This window comes from Epinephelus lanceolatus, chromosome 8 (genome assembly GCF_041903045.1).
Source record: "Epinephelus lanceolatus isolate andai-2023 chromosome 8, ASM4190304v1, whole genome shotgun sequence".
NCBI classification, from domain to species: Eukaryota; Metazoa; Chordata; class Actinopteri; order Perciformes; family Serranidae; genus Epinephelus; species Epinephelus lanceolatus.
The window spans coordinates 37,513,397-37,531,923 of record NC_135741.1 but is presented as its reverse complement, the minus strand read 5'-3'; the positions used below and the strand labels follow the sequence as shown (position 1 = coordinate 37,531,923).

At 41.3% G+C, this 18,527-nt stretch overlaps 2 protein-coding genes across 11 annotated transcripts in view; both read left to right on the top strand.

The window, feature by feature from the left end:
• prex1 (phosphatidylinositol-3,4,5-trisphosphate-dependent Rac exchange factor 1) overlaps positions 1–16,619 on the top strand; it is a 95,328-nt gene extending 78,709 nt beyond the window's left edge. Inside the window, exons 27-41 of one of the 2 annotated variants that reach the window (XM_033629024.2) lie at positions 2,750–2,838; positions 3,495–3,577; positions 4,398–4,488; positions 4,753–4,881; positions 5,002–5,043; positions 5,972–6,189; positions 6,473–6,575; positions 9,623–9,766; positions 10,704–10,818; positions 11,680–11,746; positions 11,903–11,947; positions 12,609–12,784; positions 13,017–13,119; positions 14,257–14,324; positions 14,425–16,619. In XM_033629024.2, the coding sequence (XP_033484915.1) occupies positions 2,750–2,838; positions 3,495–3,577; positions 4,398–4,488; positions 4,753–4,881; positions 5,002–5,043; positions 5,972–6,189; positions 6,473–6,575; positions 9,623–9,766; positions 10,704–10,818; positions 11,680–11,746; positions 11,903–11,947; positions 12,609–12,784; positions 13,017–13,119; positions 14,257–14,324; positions 14,425–14,467 (1,516 nt within the window). In that variant the 3' untranslated portion in view covers positions 14,468–16,619. The remainder of the gene's footprint in view (positions 1–2,749; positions 2,839–3,494; positions 3,578–4,397; positions 4,489–4,752; positions 4,882–5,001; positions 5,044–5,971; positions 6,190–6,472; positions 6,576–9,622; positions 9,767–10,703; positions 10,819–11,679; positions 11,747–11,902; positions 11,948–12,608; positions 12,785–13,016; positions 13,120–14,256; positions 14,325–14,424) is intronic. The other variant, XM_033629025.2, reaches the window with a different exon arrangement.
• Positions 16,620–17,487: 868 nt separating this feature from the next.
• Positions 17,488–18,527, top strand: part of LOC117258846 (potassium voltage-gated channel subfamily KQT member 2-like) — a 43,294-nt gene continuing 42,254 nt past the window's right edge. For all 9 annotated transcript variants that reach the window (XR_013491956.1, XM_078170241.1, XM_078170240.1 and 6 more), the window contains exon 1: positions 17,488–18,046. Coding sequence is in view for 8 of the 9 variants with exons in the window: in XM_078170241.1 (XP_078026367.1) it covers positions 17,748–18,046 (299 nt within the window). In the remaining variant the exon portion in view is untranslated. The remainder of the gene's footprint in view (positions 18,047–18,527) is intronic.

Genomic DNA, 18,527 nt, shown 5'->3' with positions numbered 1-18,527 from the left:
TTACTCTACAAACCCATAATGCTCGTTTCCCCCCTTTGGAGGCTAAAATCTGTTCCAGATGTTGGCATTTTAACTGAGATCGAGGGCTAAAAATGACTTCAAAATGTTTCGGTCAGATCTGGTTATGTCATTTGCTTGTTGTGAGTTCATTCAGATGTTTCTGTATATGTGTGTGAGAGAGAGTGTGTGTGTGTGTGTGCACGGTTCACTGGGCAGGGCTCCACTGAGCCCCACCCTCCACCACCCACTAAGATGTAGTTATTGGTTGTTGGTGCGGTGGGCTGGTGTATAATAGAGCCAAATGTTTGGGGCGCGGCCTCCTCACCCACTCTGTCATTAAGGGCCAGCCACGCCATGTGAAACGTGACTACCTCATCGCAATAAAATGTAAAGGGATATGTAGGCTGTTGTATGTGTGGCACACACTCACACACACACACACACACACACACAGGGTGAGGTGTTTGCTCAGGGTTTTGAAACCCAGTGGGGAAAAAAGAACTGTTCAAGGTAGCAGTGTGAGGGCTGCACAATGAATGTGGATGAATCATCCCTCTTCGATGTGATGAAAAATGCTACTGTGTTTCAGAGGTGGGTTTTTTTTTTTTTTTTTTTTTTTTTCCCAAATCTTGCTGAGAGAATCAGACATTAAAGCCTGAGGTGGTGACAGTCCACAGCAGAGCTCAACAGTCAGAGGTCATTGGCCGGGTACAGCTTGTGAGGAACATAATGTGAGAACAAGGACAGAGGAGACTCACAGACACATAGGGGGTCAAAGACAGAAAAATGCCAAAAAAATTGAGGAGAGAAGAGTGTGTGAAGAAATCATAATCAAGTAGTGTTTGTTTTAAACTCTAGTACATCGTGTCTGTTATTAATATTTGGCACCAGTGTGTGTGTATGACCCCGTTAAGACTTTTTGTCGGTATTTAGACAAAATGTAGACTGTGTCCAGATCCAGCTGAAACAGATTACAGTTTCCTCAAGTAACAACCTGTGATTGATCTTCCTTTCGTCACTTAACATCTCAAATAGTCCTATTCATCTCTTCTGTTTCCTTAAACAAGAGACTATCATTTTTTCTTGGCTTCCTGGGCCAGTTCTGCTATGAAACACACTGTGCAAGTCAAAGTTGTTTCAAATTATTTCACATTTGTATTTATTTGTTCTCCGGGGTGAGAGAAATAGCGTAGTAAATCCTTTCCAATACTTTACATTGCATGTGGGACAATATCTCCATTCACACCATGCTCAAAATTCAAGTGGTTTTAGTGTGCATGCTGGCCTTTTTCTGCATTTGTGTATTTTCTCCTGTGTAAGTACTACATATAGGCAATATGCAAATGAGACATGGCTACATTTTAAGAAGCAGCCTTAAGGGAGGCTGTTGATGAGTTTTCACTAGGATCCCATTGTGTTAATGAGCACACTCTCACCTGTATTTACGGCTGTGAATACATCACTCACTATATATCTGAATGCAAGAGTGAACAGGACCTGTGTGTGTATGGTTTAGGTTTAAGCCAGATCCTTTACTACAAGCAGGATAATTGTCACAGCGGTGCTCACACTTTTGGCAGGAGGTGTGTAGCTAAATTTAGAAATTAGCTCTTCTGTGTGTGTGAAAGAGACAAACAGAGAGTGTGTATGTCTCTGAATTCAGGTGGAAAACACAACTACCCATGCAGAAGAAACAGATAGCCAGAAGGGGAATAATACAGGACCCATAGGGAGAGGGGGAATTGCGTGTATATTAGGCAACAAATAAAAAGAGAGGCAATGGGGGGCCTGAAGTATGATTAGACACAATGGCTGGAGGGAAACTGTAGGAAGATCAAAACTTGGATTTAAAGCGCACACACACATGAGTTTGAGTGTAACACAGGGTGTTGGTATGAGTGTGCGTGAATAAAAGCCAGCAGCGAATTCAAGCCAAAACTACTAAAAGACAGTTTTATTAACTATCTCCCCATAATTGTAGCAGCTCTGAGGAAGCCAATCCCTCCCCTACCACCACAAACACACATTCACACTCAATAGGGACCACAGAATAACCCGGCAGGTGATATCCACCCCCTGCTCCCCCACATGATCATCCAGACAAGTCGGGTAAAAGCAAAGGAAGACAAAGCCAGTGTTGTCGTTTTGTAGCTCGTAGTGGCTCGCAGGCCATTTGTCACGGTAATTCAGCTTGTGAATCATTCAGAGCTCCTCTGAGGGGATCGTGAGCGTGCTCACTTGAAGCGACATATAATTTGAGCCACATAAATCTTCCACATGCTCCCGGTAATCATGTTGAATCACATAGATGTTTGACTATAAATACTAGACTGTGTTATTTTGTAAAACTCTTTGAGGCAGGTTGAAGTTCTCTGCACACACACACCAGTATGAAGGATAAAGCATGTGTTTATAAATGTACGTGTGTAAATACGTGAGCTCCATTTCAGTGTTTAAGTCTAATGTACACATTTGTTATCAGTTAAATGTTTGGGACTCTAATGCAGCGACAGTTTACTGAATGCTTCTCTGTGTAAACCAGTGGCGGTTGTTACTGTGAGAAACGTTTAATTACCTTTGGTCTTACAAACCGTAAATCAGAAAAGGCATTTACAATCAGAAGGATTATTTGGCAGCTTAATTACAAGACGCAGCTTTCCAAGTCCTCTCTGTGGTTTAAGAACAGAATGAACCCTTTGCTTTATAATGCATTTTAACTGTGTGTGTGTATGTGTGTGCTTTATCACAGTGAATGCAACAGCAACAGAGATTCGGTCCTGTCCTACACCAGTGTGCGAAGCAACAGCTCCTACCTGGGGAGTGATGAGATGGGATCAGGTAAAGGAAAGAAAGAAACTGTAGCTTTTCTGTCCATCTGTAAATCCAGTCAGTACATTTATGTTGTTTTCATCCAAGAAGGGTCTCGCTAGAAAATCTGAATAAGAAAAATAATGTGTCACTGTCCAAACAGACAATGCTTTAAATTGAACTGAACATAAACAACATGAGCGAGGCCAGAGCAAACACATGCTTCCTGAGCGTCAAACAAAGACAAGAAATAGTGAGTGTTTGCATGAGAATGGATCAGTAGTTGCCAACTTGTGATTCCTCTTGAGTTTGTGAAAATGTTGATCATATGTCATTCTCTCAGAACGCCAAAACAGAGAGCAGATATTTCTTGGCGGTGGCTGTGGTCAGATATTTTAGACACAACATTTCATAACCCCACAGCCCCATTTTTGTTCTGCGAGCCAAGTATGTGTCCACTGCTGTTTATCACTTTGTTTTTACCAGTATTAAGTCTTAGATAGTCCGCAATGAAGCATTCTGTTAGAATGATTTCTTAGCCTTCATCCTCTCTAATCAGAATTTACATTAAAACAGATGGATAAAAGCGTGTTTAATAAGTGCAGATGGACAAATAAAAATGAACACTGGCTTCCACATGTGTGAGTTCTCCTCAACTTTTTTGTTTGGTGTCTTTTGGCTGCTAGGGGATGAGCTGCCATGCGACATGAGGATTCCCTCAGACAAACAGGACAAGCTGCACGGCTGCCTCGAGCACCTTTTCAACCAGGTTAGTTCTGGAATTCATTTTGAGTAAGTGAGTAAGTGATGTGTTCATTTTAGGTAGTTTTATGTTGTAGAATTATAAAGCATCCTTTACCCACTCCCCCAAACCCTAACCTTTATCTAATTTAAACAAGACATTACAATAATCTTTAGTAATCTTCCGAAGAAGCGAGGACTCAGCCCAAAGATTTAAAAAGGAAAAGATAGTGAAACACACACACACACACGTCAGTGTTATACCCCCACCAGCACCACCGGCAAACCATTTGGAACAGATGATTGTGATAGTAATCAGTCCACATCTGGGCCGAGTTACCTCAAGGAGCTCTGTGTCCTCTGGTCAGGATCCTGGTTTTCTCTCTCATCTTTCACTTGACCTCCTTTCTTTCTCTCCCTTCCCTCTTTCTCTTTTTCTCCTCACTCACACACACGCACGCACTCACACACACACACACACGCACACAGACAGACTCACTCTGATTTGTGGACTCCGTTAAAGACATCCATCCATCTTTTCATCTCCTCTTACCAGCATTTGATGTCCTTTGACTGCCCCGTGGTGGTGCTCTCACTGCTATAGTTCTTTCCACATATAAACAGCAGCTCAGGGGGGCTGCAAACTAAAGCCTTGTTGTTGTAATTGCTTAGAGACCCTTGCCAGGAACTATGGCGGAGTTGTGTGTATGTGTGTGTGTGAACATAACACAGTAAAAAAAGAGGTAGCTGAAAGAAGAAAGGAATAAAGATGTGTAGCATGTGAGGGATGAAGATTACCTGACACGCTTCCTGTGTGTCTTTGTGTTTATTTTTATTTCTATGTGCAGGTTGACTCCATCAACAGCCTACTCAAAGGGCCTGTCATGACCAAGGCCTGTGAGGAGACCAAGCACTTTTACTCTGACCACAGCCAACCAGGTACATATTTTTATCTGTGTGTCTGTGTTTACTGCTAGAAAGGTGAGAGAGACGATTACCATCCCCCAACCAATATTAATGAATAATAAAGTGAATAAAATGAATACTTTTTTTGCTTAATTTTTATAATCATTTGGGCATTTAAACTTTTACACTGAACTACTGATTCATGCATGTGAGAAGGTGTGTCGTCATGCTACGGTTAATACTACTGTTACACATCAGATACAAACACTGACACATTCCTGGATTTTATGTGAACAGAATTCCGTCAAACAGAAGATTGGACGGTTCGTTATCGTTACATTATCCACAAGAACATCCAGGAGGACCCTTGGAACCTGCCTAGCTCTATCAAAAACCTGGTGGAGAGCCTGCAGAGATTTGTGGATGGTTAGTGAAACACACACACACACACACACACACACACACACACACACACACACACACGTACATGTGATCGTATTCAGTTACAATCAGTCATTCCATCTTGTTTTCTTTCTGCCTCTATAGATGGAAAGAACCAGCTTCTCCTGGCTCTGCTGAAGTGCACAGGTAGAGTACCGTGTCGGTTCACGTTCAGAGCAAGGTGCCGGCAAAAAATCAAACTAGATAAAACCCAGTTCTAATTTTCCAAAAAATTAACCAGAGGAGTTGTGAAGACGGGCTGTGCAATCACTCAGCAGGCTTCAGTCTCAAGCAGCAGGAAACGTCTCATGTGTGGAGCATTTTAAATGATTCCAACAGTTTAGAGCAGTTTGCAAATGAGATCATCCATCATATTAAAATACAGGCAGTTCTGCATCAGGACATCTGTAGGTCTTTAAAACATCTTCAAAGGTTATTAAATTATAACAAAAATATGTATGTAAAATATCATGAACACAGTCTCTTTGGATTTTTTTAACATTTAATGGTCATATTTTTATGTTCTTTGTTTCTTTGAGTTTGTCACATTAGCTTTGAAACAAAGCATGTCCACTTTTGTATTAATAATGAACAGCGTAATGTAATAACCTCTGTACCAAATATGTTTTCATTTTATCACATGTGCTCTAATAGAGAAGATAAAGCCAATGATTAAATTAATCTAATTTCCAGTATAATCAAATCTGATCGAAAATGTCTCAGTTTTCAGCATTGCTTTTATTTTCCAGATCAGGCACAGATCAGATCTGTGTGTTTATACAAGGATGAGGGTTGGTGTCAAAGCACATGATGCTCCAGTCACTTTGAACTGTGCACAGTGGCATATGGTGCTAGTTAATGGGAGATATCCTCTCAGGGGATCCAGGCTAATAGAATAAAGTATATGTATTGGAGCAACTCCAGCACACATGTAATGAGGAAGGTTACAGTGGGAGGTTGGAATGCCTTACCCTCCTCTGCCCACTGACCTTTACCCATAATCTCCCCCTTTGTACCCCTTGAATTCCCTTCATCATTCTCTGACATCAAAATTTCTCAACCCCCCCAATACCAGACACATCTCTGCAGCTGCGACGGGATGTGATCTTCTGCCAGGCAGTGACGGGTGCCCTCTGCACGCTGGCCGAACAGCTGTTGGCGGCACTGCGGTCACGATTCAACAATGCCGGCGAATACCAGGAAGACGGCAAGGAGACCAGCCGGAAGTGGCTGGAGCAAATATCTGTCATTGGCGTGCTGCTGCACTTCCAGTCCACGCTAGCGCCACACGTGGTGAGGGCAGACTTTGTGTTTTCATTTGACAAGAAGGTGCAATCCAGTGGGTTTTATAATGCAGCCCACTTTGTGATAGATACATTTGTTTATAAAATTAAAGTCTTACCTGATGCAGTTTTTAGCAGACATCAAAATGTAGTGGCTGTCCTGTTGTATCCACTTTTGTGATGTGTTCTGGGATGCAGCCTGGCTTTCCAGCCACGCAGCTGTCCTCTACTGCATGGCTTCTAACTATCAAAACTCTCTCCTTGGTCTGAGCTTTCTTTTTCTCCTCCGACAGAAAGAGGAGCGGACCATGCTGGAAGACACCAAGGCAGCCCTGTTGGACTTGGACAAGGTCACTGTGTTCTTCAGGCAACTGGAGGATGAGTGTCTAGTCGCAAGTAAGAGACCCTATCAACAAAGACTGACTTGGCCCATTCAAACCAACACTGCTGCTAATGAGCAGCTGTATGGTTTGACCAACTCTGAATAAAGTTCCATTATGTGGATGTATGGTAGCCATTGAGGGTGAAATTGCCGTTTTATCGTTGCAGATTTCATTTTCTTTTCAGTGGAGAGTGACTGAATAGGGAGCTAAAACAACACTATAATGGCTCCATAAATCATCTTAAACAAAGGCAGAGCATTCAGTCTCTTAAAGTCCTCACTGTCCTTGGGTATTACAGATAAGATGGTCCCTTCCTGACAGGCTGAGGGGCTTCATTTAAACTTACATGCTGCTCTGAGACACGTGAAATACATACACATATGGCAGGAGCACCCATAGATATACAAAACAGTAACTCATATGTAATATTATTGCAGGAAATGCAGTATGTGCTGGAGAAGGGAGATATTCATTTGGAGCATGGAAGTGGCAAATTGATTTTGTGGTTTGCATTTATTCTCTTCTGCCAAACCACTCAAGGTTGAGACATTTATTTCAGAGTAAGCATTCGAGTATAATAGAGTACTGCAGTGGTTTCATCTGAGGATGCACCCAGGTTGTTCATAGTGGGCATTGTGAGCATCTTGACATGACTGTGTGTATAAAGTTTAAGACCTGGGTGTATTGTGCCTTTAATAACCTCAGTATCTGTATTCACTGAGGGTGCTCCTAGCCACCAGGAGCCTTAAAGCAAGCAGATACAAAGGACGAGTGCATCCTGAATCAGTTCTCTTTTCAGCAGCCTCAATGTGGCCAGCAGAGATTGCCGCTCAAAGGAAAAGCACAACACGCACTTCCCATTTTAGGAGGGAAAGCTATGGATGAATTAGGGATTTGCTATTCTAGGTTCACGCTCAGCAGCAGAAAGTATTTAGTGTACACGTGCATATATTTTGCACAAACATGCAAACCGATGCATGCACATGTTGACTTGTCCGTTTACACTGTACTTGTATTTATGAAGTACAACAGGCATGCAGAGTGTGTGCAGACCCAAGCTCTTTCACTTTGATGTAAAAAACAGTTTTTAACCAAACTGATTTGCTGAAGTTGCATTTTATGCTCAGACTGCTGCAGTGCAGGCAGATAGGTTGTGGCGGCAGCGTCCATTGGACAGTATTGATTTACTAATGGAGTCTTCAGCAAGCTGGGAGCTGTTGGTACGGTGGAATGATGTAAGCACCACAGAGTCTAAGACCTCTGATTTCAGGCTGAAGCATCACAGCCAATTCCACAGGATTATGGCTTGATGGGTTCTCTAGAAAAGAGTGCTGACCCCAGAGGTCGCTCAGCAAAGATCATCTTTTCCATTTTCTGAGAGCTGCTCATAAAAGTTATAAATTATTACTCGTCATGTATTGTTTGTAGAATCAGAAAAGGTTGCCACTCTGATTGCAAGTGATACAGTAATGACAAATTTCTTAAAGCTACAATTGTTTTAGGTGCAGAAAAACATCTTAATGGTCAAAAGAATGTGCCAGACAAATGGTACATTGCCGTACATGATGCAGCTCAACCTTTGTTGAGCACAATAATTTGGACACCACTGATCAGATTTACACAAACTGCGAAGACTTATTTTGTCACTATGAAAAATCTCATTCCACCAGTGTATTTGCCAGCCGCTGCTACATTAAAAACAGCACACAGACATAACAGTACGTGTCTTTCAGATTTTCCCAATGTGACTAACACACAGGTAATTACTGCTGTTATATTTAAATGGACTTTTGTCATGTTTTCCATTACTGTGCACTCTGTGGCAGTGTCAGAAAAACTAAGGCCATGCTGGAGACACCGTACGTTTTCCACATTCAGTTCTGGCAGGATGGAGTTTCTGATACAACTGCTGTTATTGTGGTTTTATAAAACCCGCTTGGTAAAAATACAAAGGATCTGAAATAACTGGTGATGCTCAGTAATGCAGCAGTTATGTCTGTGCTGTTTTTAATGGCATAGGGGAACACGAACTTCTGACTGTGGCAAATTTAGACATTAAGGCATCTTTTGAAGTGGGATTGTATGAAGTACTTATCTATAGTCAGTGTATTACTGGAGTCCGACACGGAAGCTAAGCAATGTTCTGCTGTGGAGTGGTTGGCAACAAAATGTATTCCAGTCACCTAAAAAAGTCACACCTAAAACAAATCTGTATCAGTTTAGGAGTATTTTCACTGCTCTACCATAACATATACAATGATTTCTAATGGGAAACTGAAGCCATTATATCGCTCTCTTCAAAGCCAGACTCCATTGAGAAAAACAGTTATTTAATATTGCTGGACACAGGAGCTGCTGGTCTACCACTGCTTCGGTCAGTTAGTTTGTTTGTGTAGTTATGTGACTTTGGCATTTAAAAGGGTTAGTTTGGATTCACCAAAGTCACACAATAACACAAACTAGCTAAATGATTGAGGCAGTGGTAGACCAGCAGCCTCTGTGTTCAGCAACCTTAAATTACTGTTTTTCTTAATGGAGTCTGGTGGCTTTGATGAGAGCATAGTTGGGAATGTTCTGTCTGACTGCAAGGTTAAGTGGTGAAAATAACCTCAATATAACGTCCACTTAAACTGTTATTGACCTTTTTAGGTAGCTAAAAACCATTTTGCTGCTGCCCCCAATCCACAGCAGTACATTGTTTAGCTTCCATGCTGGGATTACTGCTTCTTCTCCAAACTGGAAGCGTGTGTAATACGCTGACTATGGATTAGTACCTCATACAACTACAGTTAAAAAAAAAACAAACTATCCCTTTAACACGCATTAATAGTGACAGAGCACAATACACAGGTGTCATTCTTCTTTTCACTTTAAAGCTTCACTATTACGCACGTATTATTAATGTTGAATTCTGTGTATGTGAAATGAACTGTTTTGGTTCACTCTGTAGACGTCTATAACAAAATATCTGAGGGCAACTTAAGGCCAATAACTTCATAGCCCAAATTCTAATAGTGCAGTCTTGTTGACGTCTCTCCTGTCTCTTTCTATGTGTTGCAGACACACCGGTGTGTTACCAGGTGGAGGGCAGCCGACAGGCCCTAAGGGTCACTCTGTACCTGGACAGCTGTCACTTCAGTGAGCTGCCTAGTCGGCTCCAAAATGGAGGCAGCCTCAAGCTCCACACCGTCCTCTTCACCAGGGGTAAGACTGGGCAGACTGGGAGAGAGGAACTGGAGAAAGTTAAAAAACTGGAAGTCCAGGGTGTAGATAAATAAGTCTAGCACAACACAACAGTGGCAAGTTGAGCTGGGTGCTGTTCCTTTGAAATACATGAGTACCGGAGATATACTAGATATAGTTTTAAACTGAGTTGTTGTTAGTTAAGCAAGAACTAAAACTAAAATTCTGTTTAAAATGTCTAAATTATGTATTATCTGATTTAAAAACTAGAAAAAAAGGTAGGTTTATATGGAAACACAGAGGACGTGAAATCACTCTTTTACACTATACATTGAATTATATAATTTAAAAACACTCTCAGTGCATTATCTTGCCACTCATACATGGACAGTTCCTGAAAGCTTTCCATGTCTTTATTAAGTTAGATGGAAGCCTTTTATTGGCCATTTAAAACACTCCACCTTTGCATTCTTCTTTGCTGCCATGCACCTTCTAGGCCTCCATCAGTCTCAGCTGGCCTAGTATGAATGGATAGCATTATGCATCATGCCTGTGTGCCAAAAAGCCATTAATTTTCCACAGACAAGTGCCAGCTGGAACACTAACCTAACAGGAAAGCTCATATTGTTCTCATGTACATCAGTGTGGAACAAAGTGCTGCAGCGGCTTCAGAGCCACTCAGCAGTCATCTCTGGATGAACATTGCCATCTACTGGAGAATAGGCTTTGCTGCAGGTTGGGGGAAAGGACTGTGATATTGCAGATGCTGAAGTTTGTGTGTAGCCATATCTGTGAGCACCAAATTTGCACCGGTTAACATTAAAATTGTGTTCATGGAAGTGTAAGCCAGTATAATGATGAGGATAAAGACAGGAGGCTTAAAGTTTGAGGGCATGAAAATATGTGATCATATAAACGTGTGCCCTGATCTAAATGCCTCGGGCCTGTTTTAATCCAGCGCTCGAGCGTCCGGAGGGAGTGTCCCAGCAGGACTACGCAGCAATGGAGGAGTTCCAGCAGCGCACTAACGCTGTCTCACTAGAGAAGGTCAAGGCCTACTACCGCAGACTCAGGTACGCTGTGCTACACTGCATCACAGCCCTCCAGTGGCGTACTCACTAGCACTCAGGATATCTTTCACCTTAAAGGGAGAGTTCACCCTGTGGTGTTGCATAAGCAAGCAGAAACTAAGCTTCGACTGCTGTTTTACTTTACTTTTCACTGTTTTCAAGGTCTAGAATTTTTCAAGGTGAGAGCTTTATCATTTATCCAGACCGGTGCCACTTCAACTAAGAGGATTTTGTTGGCAACATGAGTTGCTCATGTAGTACTGACAAATTAGATCTGCTGTTTCTCAAAGATCAGCATGTGTAGTTTTTACAGACAGCTTGTTTAATATTTCCGCAGCATGCTTGACTTATTTATAAAACTGCCTTTGATATGAATTTTATTGACAGGTCAAAATAAATGTAATGCTTTTCATTTCTGGTAATTTGTCTGGAAGATGATCATATTTTTAAATATGTGCAATGTACAACAATTAGAAAAACAAAATAGCAACAATAAAACCTCACTTTTTAAAAAAAAATAACCATAATTTGTAAAGTTCGGCTTTCCAGACTTGCATATATGAATGTATGTATTTATTTGGATTTTTCCACTTAAATAGTTCCTGTTTATTGCTCTGGAACACATTCATGTTTTTTTAAAACGTATTGATATGGCCCCGATTTCTAATATGTGCACATTAATTCCCAGGGAATGACTCATGCAACATCAATAAATGATGAAACATGTACTGTGGCAGATGCATATTCTATACAGTGAAGTACTCTAGCTGCTAGTAGATGACTCAGCTCTCACACAGAGTGAGTCAGAGCAGAAAAATCTGTAGAGTTTTTAAAACTGAAATAGATGTGTTTTTATCCCAACAGGGCGTTCTATTTGGAGAAGTCCAATCTCCCCACAGACTCAAACACCACAGCAATGAAGATAGACCAGGTAGATATACACTTATTCTGATACATCTCCAGTTTGTTGCTTTTGCTGTCTACATCATAGACTATGTGGTCTGTTATCACGTAACTTATATCCTGTTCTTGTAACATAAGTCCATTTTTTATATAATGTTGTGACTGAATATAAATGCAAGCACAGATACTCGGCCTTGAAGTTAGAGACCTTCAACCAAGCATTTCAAAAGTAAGATGAACTGGTGTCCTGTTTCCCTTCCGCTGGAAACCTCCCCATTAGCACGTCAAGACTTCCCTATTAACTCCAACTAACCTCAACACTTGAACATTTGAACCTCAGCGATGATTAGATTAGAAAGACAGTTCTAGTGTCTTAAACTGACTGTAGCTGAACTAGATTACAGTGATTAAAACTGAATAGAACATAGTTTCAATATCTAGAGCCTTATTCTCAGGTTTTCACTGTCTTTCAAAAGAAAGACTACAAGAGTTGAATCTCTGTGTGTCATTTGTAATGGTTTTCCCTCTATTTCTGCTGGTGCACCATCTTAACAAGTCAGTTACTCTACTTAGTCTAGTATTGAATATTAAGTATATCAATTTTTCTGGGGTAATTTCTTGTTTCAAATCAACTTTTTTTTTTTTTAACTATTTTTTATCTAATTTCAGTGTTCTGTCACTTGTCTTGAGAGAATTACCAGAACTGAAGAAATTATAGGAAACAAGTTACTTTTTCCTCTACTTGATTTTACAAAATGCAGATTCAAAACGTAATAGTTGTCTAAATGACTTGGTAAAATGGACACTTCTGCCACACTGTGCTATAATTTCTTGTCAGCAGTCCATTTAACCGCTGACCCTCTCCGACCTTCACTTTCTCCTCCTCCTAGCTGCTGCGACCCCTGAACACACTGGACGATCTTTGTCGACTAATGCAGTCCTACGTCAACGTGCGCCCAAGCGCCCAAGGCCACCCGTCAGGTGTCAGCGTGCTGTGTGTGTCCTCTGAGCTGTGTAACCGCCTGGGAGCCTGCCACATCACCATGTGTGGTACAGGCATGCAAAGGTCAGCCAGGCACCACACCAACACTATTATACTGCTCATGTAGTAACACTAGACTGTCAGCTGGAATAAAGATTAACACAGTGCAGGGTGGATGACATTCACCACTGAACATCACTGTTTTGAATTAATCTCTACTCCAAGGTGTCCAGCAGGTGAACATATGGTCAACCTCATTAGTGTGTGTTACAAAGATACACACAGTGCTGACCTCTTACCTTTTTGTCCTTTGCAGATGTACCCTAAATGTGACACTGGAGCAGGCAATGATCTTAGCCAGGAACCATGGTCTCATGCCACGCTGCATCATGCAGACCATGGATATCATGCGCAAACAGGTAAAGAGCTCAGAGACAGCTGATCCCAGACAGAGTCCAGTAGCGATCCCTCAGGAGTTTGTAGCACTGCCTAACTAAAGTGTAGTTTCTCTGCACTAATATTTTGTTCACTAGAAAGTTGTTGAAGATAGTTGAAATCAGTATTACAGTATGAAATGAATACTTTACCTCTAAAACAGACATTTGTATATCAATACTCTGTGTGTAAATTCATTAAGAAATGTTGTTTTTCTTGCATGCCTCCACACTGAATCTAAAAAGGCGAACATTCCTCATAAATCGAAGTAAACAACGTCTGTGTTTAACAACAGCAAAACATCAGTTTACAAACTGTCACACAACTCCTGTAGTACAATCCAAGTCTCATTTATCCAGTCAAGTGCTCACCATTCCCAAACACAAGCATTTTTGGTAAAACATTTAAATATAAAACACTTCTGCCTATGAGCCTACCCTGAGCGTGCCTGAGCCCACGCATGTGTACAAGTTTGGCTTGAGCAGAGTTCAAACACATGTGCCAGTTCAGGCACGCTACTTGGCTGTGCATGAGACTGTTTGTACTGATGTGTTTTAAATCTAAATGATTTAGCTGATCATACAACTGGATAAATGAGACTTGGATTATACTGTTGTGTGAGAGTTTGTAAACTGATGTTTTGATATAGTTTTGCTGTGAAACCTTGTTTACCTCAATTCATGAATAATGTTTGCCTTTTTCTGGGTTCTAAGTTCACCATGGAGGCATGAGAAAAATAAAGTTTTCTTTACAAATTCAAGGTAACACGAGATGAGTAATTGATTACAAAAGGTAATTTTGCAGATGAGTTATTCTATGATAGTTACATTTTTCTATATCATGATAAAGAAAATGTATGCAAAAATCACATGATATTTTAATGTCAAATTTGAGTCCATATACATTGTGATCATCCATTTCTCTCACCTACTCTTCACCTCAACCACAAAATCTTTCGGATGCCTTTGGCAAAATCATATAAACAATACATGAACACACAGTAAATTCCTCAATTGTTCTTCTAGACACTGTAGGTTTTTGTTTGCTTAGCTATTCAGGATAATTGAGCTAACTGCAGTATGGTCACTGTAGAGCTTATAGGATGTTTTCTCTATTATCAGGGGGCAAGAGTGGAGCTCTCTGCTAAAAATCTCAAGGTAATGGACCAGATGCCTCCATCATTCCCAAGGTACTGTAAGAAAAACACTTTCAGACACCTCTTGATAATGATACCATTTATGCTCTTAGACAAGGCGGATTCTCCTCATTTTATTTATTTTTTTCAACAGGCTCTTCAAGCTGTGTTTGCCACCCTCAGATGGGGAACTCTAAGGAAAGCGTCACTTCAGAGAACTCTTCAGAGAAAGGGTGAATGTGAAACAGGAAGATCCGATGAGAGATGACAACAACGAAAGAGTGCGAGTCTCACCGCTTTCTTTCCAAGAGACTCTCCCGATGGAAAGACCCCTGCCCCTCCCACTGCCCCAGTTACACAGGGATCATTCCACCATGGATACCACTAGACTCTTCAGTGCAAAGTGCAGGCTGAAGACTGTACAAATGACTAATGACAGTTACCAGGGAGCACCTACAGTCAAACTGATGCAGCCTGAAGCTCAAGACTAGTCATGTACTGTCATCCTGGGAAGCCACCCAGATAGAAGTATTACTGCTTTGGCTGTCTGTCTACACGAAGCTGACATGAATGACTTAACAACTGGTGCAAAATGTTCACAACATAAGGGAGATGCCAGTTTGAGGCCTCATACAGAAACACATCCACAGTGATTATGCTCCTAACTGAGCTCCTTTTATTAACTGGATTAACCAAACTACCTGTAGCTGACTGTCACCCTAAATGCAGATGTTATCCGCTTTGCCTTGGACTGCAACTTCAGAGAGCTGTCTCTTTGTCTGTTTGGGCTGGTGTTCCCCAGGGCTCAATGTTGGGACCCCAAGTGAAGTAGAATACTTGAATACCCTGGTATTCATGTATGTAGGCTGGTTGAATAGATGCAGAAAGTCAAAGAATAGGCAGAGAGATGGAAGTAGGGATATTGAGGGATAGATGAAAAGACATATGATAGGGGTGGGGGGGCTGCTCTTATATTCAGCCCTTTGCATGTGGTTACTGTGCAATTACTGTAGGTTTAGTGTGAGTACTGTATTACTGCACTATATGAAGGATATTTATTTATTGTGTCCGGAAGGAGCATTTTTATCCCTCTCTTATACTATATCAGGTATTAAAGAATCTAAAAGCATTCCAGCCTACGTATTGAACAGTATTTAAAGGACCAATGGCATGCCATTTTTTAAAGACATAACTGCTTGTGTATTTTATTTATATGTGTGGACTTTGATCACGTCAGGAAGTGTTACATTGATCTTCAGGGACAGCAAGAGCGGGAAGATGAACAGAAGCTAGCTAATTAGAATCAGGACAAAGGAAGCTAAAGTAAACCATACAAGGCTGCTGGTCAATAAGCAGCTAAGTCAACAGGTTGTTAAATTATTAATATATTAATTCAAATGTACTAGTTCAAGGATTGCCTTCTGTTAACTGAGACATGATCTTGACTTTTTAAAAATTGGTTTTTACTGTTGTATTTACTGTAGGTATTAAGCACAATGATTGGTCCATTCAAGTAGCAGTGTTAGCAAAAAGTACTGTAAGCAGTTTGTGGATGACGTAAACAAAGGGATCGTTTCAAGTCTGAAACACAGTTAACATTATTTTACTGAAAATTTTAATTTCTTGTACATACAAACTGTAACAATGTCACAGAAAAGAAAGATAGGATATGTCTGAGTAATGCTATAAATTAAATTGGATTATTTTTATGGAGATAATATAGTATATAAAATGTTTTGTATTCATGACTGTGCATTCGAAGAGACATTGTTTCTCTTTGCTGAGCATAACCTCACTGACAACTTGTTGTTTTCTGACTGTTAAAAAGGATCGACATGCATTTCATGAATCTCTCTTGACATGCTGCATTCATTAGGCCGATCACTTAGTCCTTTTTATTTATTTAAAAGCAGTCTGGTTCCAAATGAGCATGTTCCAATAGTCTCTACGCATCCCTCAGCACTAGCATGGCCACTGTAAATCTACATCCCCCTGCTGGCATATTAGACTCAGCGGATATGTGCATTGTTATCATTTCCCATATCAAATTTACTCCTAATCTGAGCTGTGTACAATGTATAAACTCAGAATGCAGCAGTAGTTACCACAATCTGGTTTAAAGCATGTCACCAGTTTCAATGAGCTAATGACTGCAGCATGTCGGTGTAGCCGGACAAACATATGTCACTGATTACACGTTTATTTACATTATTCTAATGTTTTTGTATATACTTTATTTGCAATTTTATGTTGCTTGAAAATAACTGTACAAAGGATCTTTGTGAAATCTTTCTAAAATATCATTGTAAATGCAATCTTAACAAGCTAGTAAATAAAATGTTCACAGTACAATGATGGTTTTCAATGAAGCAGAAGTGTTCGCAAGCGATGACCCGACAGGACCATGATGTCCGATATCAAAATGTTAACACACAGAGCGTCACAACATGTTCTGTTTATGTTGCCTTTGGTCAGCTGTGCTTTTCTGTAGATGTGTATGAATGACCCAAAAGGAGGAGATTATCACATCTTTGCCTGCACAGCACATCGGCAGGGTGTGACTAAGTGCTACTGGAAGTCAACAATTGAACCTGTGGCTGAAGTGTTTTCTTCTCTTAGTCCACTTGCTCATAATTTTGCTTTATGTCACAATACATGAGATCTTTGATCACCTCTTGCTGTCTAGCTAACCTAATGTGTATCATGGGGACACTGAATTCACTCATACTGTTATACATAATTTAATCGTGTATCTTCCACGTCAGTTTGATTCTAATTGATCTACATTGTCTTTCAGCGCTCAGCTAAGTGAGGACTGTCCATTTCTCTGTTTTATGTCTCACTGATACTGACAGATCAAATTTTGGCAAGCACTGTATGTGTCCTGTACTCATACAGAACCCTTAAGAACATAGCTTGACATAGTTTCAGGTGTCCATTACACTGACTGAAGAAAGCTGCACATATGAATATTGCATGATCATCTTTGCAGCTTCTCTCTGGGGCTGGACTTAAGTAGCTAGGATGAAAGGTTATCTGGGGATATATTTTTAGACAGACATTTCCTAAAACACAAGCCATGATCTTCTCCTGATCAATAACTCGTAATTGGTTTTGCTTCAGACTGACAAACCAGGCCAGATGTTGTTGCATTAGAAGCAGGCCGGTCACATGTTCACTTTAACTTAGTCATTTCTGAGCCATTATGCAGATTGTATCTGAATTGCTGATGGCCAACGCGATTAGACTGTGGAGTGAAAATCATGTGCATTTCCCTCCTTGCTGTGTGTGTCAAATGGCCGGAAGGGGCTAAGGTAAAAGCATACACTGTGCAGTTTCGCACGGTTATTGCAATTGGTTTTCTAGGGGGACCGACACCGACTGCATTCACCACCAGCACACACCCCTCAGCACCGGTGATGCATCCCCGCGGCAAGGGCACGGACAACTCCTCTGTAGAGTCGTCTCGACTTTAGAATGGTGAAGAAATCTCTCAACGGCGGGGTTTACCCAGCTCAAGCCGGAGAGAAGAAGCACAAAGTCGGCTTTGTCGGATTGGACCCGGGGGCTCCTGAATCCAGCAGGGATGGTGCGCTGCTCATTGCGGGTTCAGACAGCACCAAGCGGAGCAGCATCCTCTGCAGACCAAGGTCCAGCATCTCCGCCGGGAGACCCAGACCGTCGAAGAAAAATGCCAGCTATCGGAAACTACAGAATTTCCTCTATAATGCGCTGGAGAGACCGCGGGGATGGGCGTTCATCTACCACGCTTATGTGTAAGTGATGTTCAGCCAAGCATGTTGATTCTGTCACCGTGGCCTTTTTTTACACTCCCCTGTTACTGTGGCAGGGTTTTTTTTTTTGGAGGAGATGTGATGGAGTTTTTCGGGTTTTGTGTCTGGTTTTACATTGATGATGATGTTTAGTTGGCGCATTAAAGGGTTAAGCCTTGTCATGCTGCCAAGCTGCTACAGCCCGGTTATAGGAGGGGTATCACTTCACCTGCAGAACTCCTGCTTTAACTCTGCATGCCGCCTCTTGCAACTTCTGTCGTATTGGCATTTTGGCTCATTTTACACACTAGTGTGTAAAAATGTGAGCACATGTCGGAGACACACATGCCTGCAGTCTTGTGTGTCTCCGACATGTGCTCACATTTTTACACACTAGTGTTTTCCATTGATTGGAATTCTCATGTGTTGCGGCAGCAGCGGGTTTCAGCACCGCGGTCTGTGGACAGCTCCGCGCCGCGTCAGT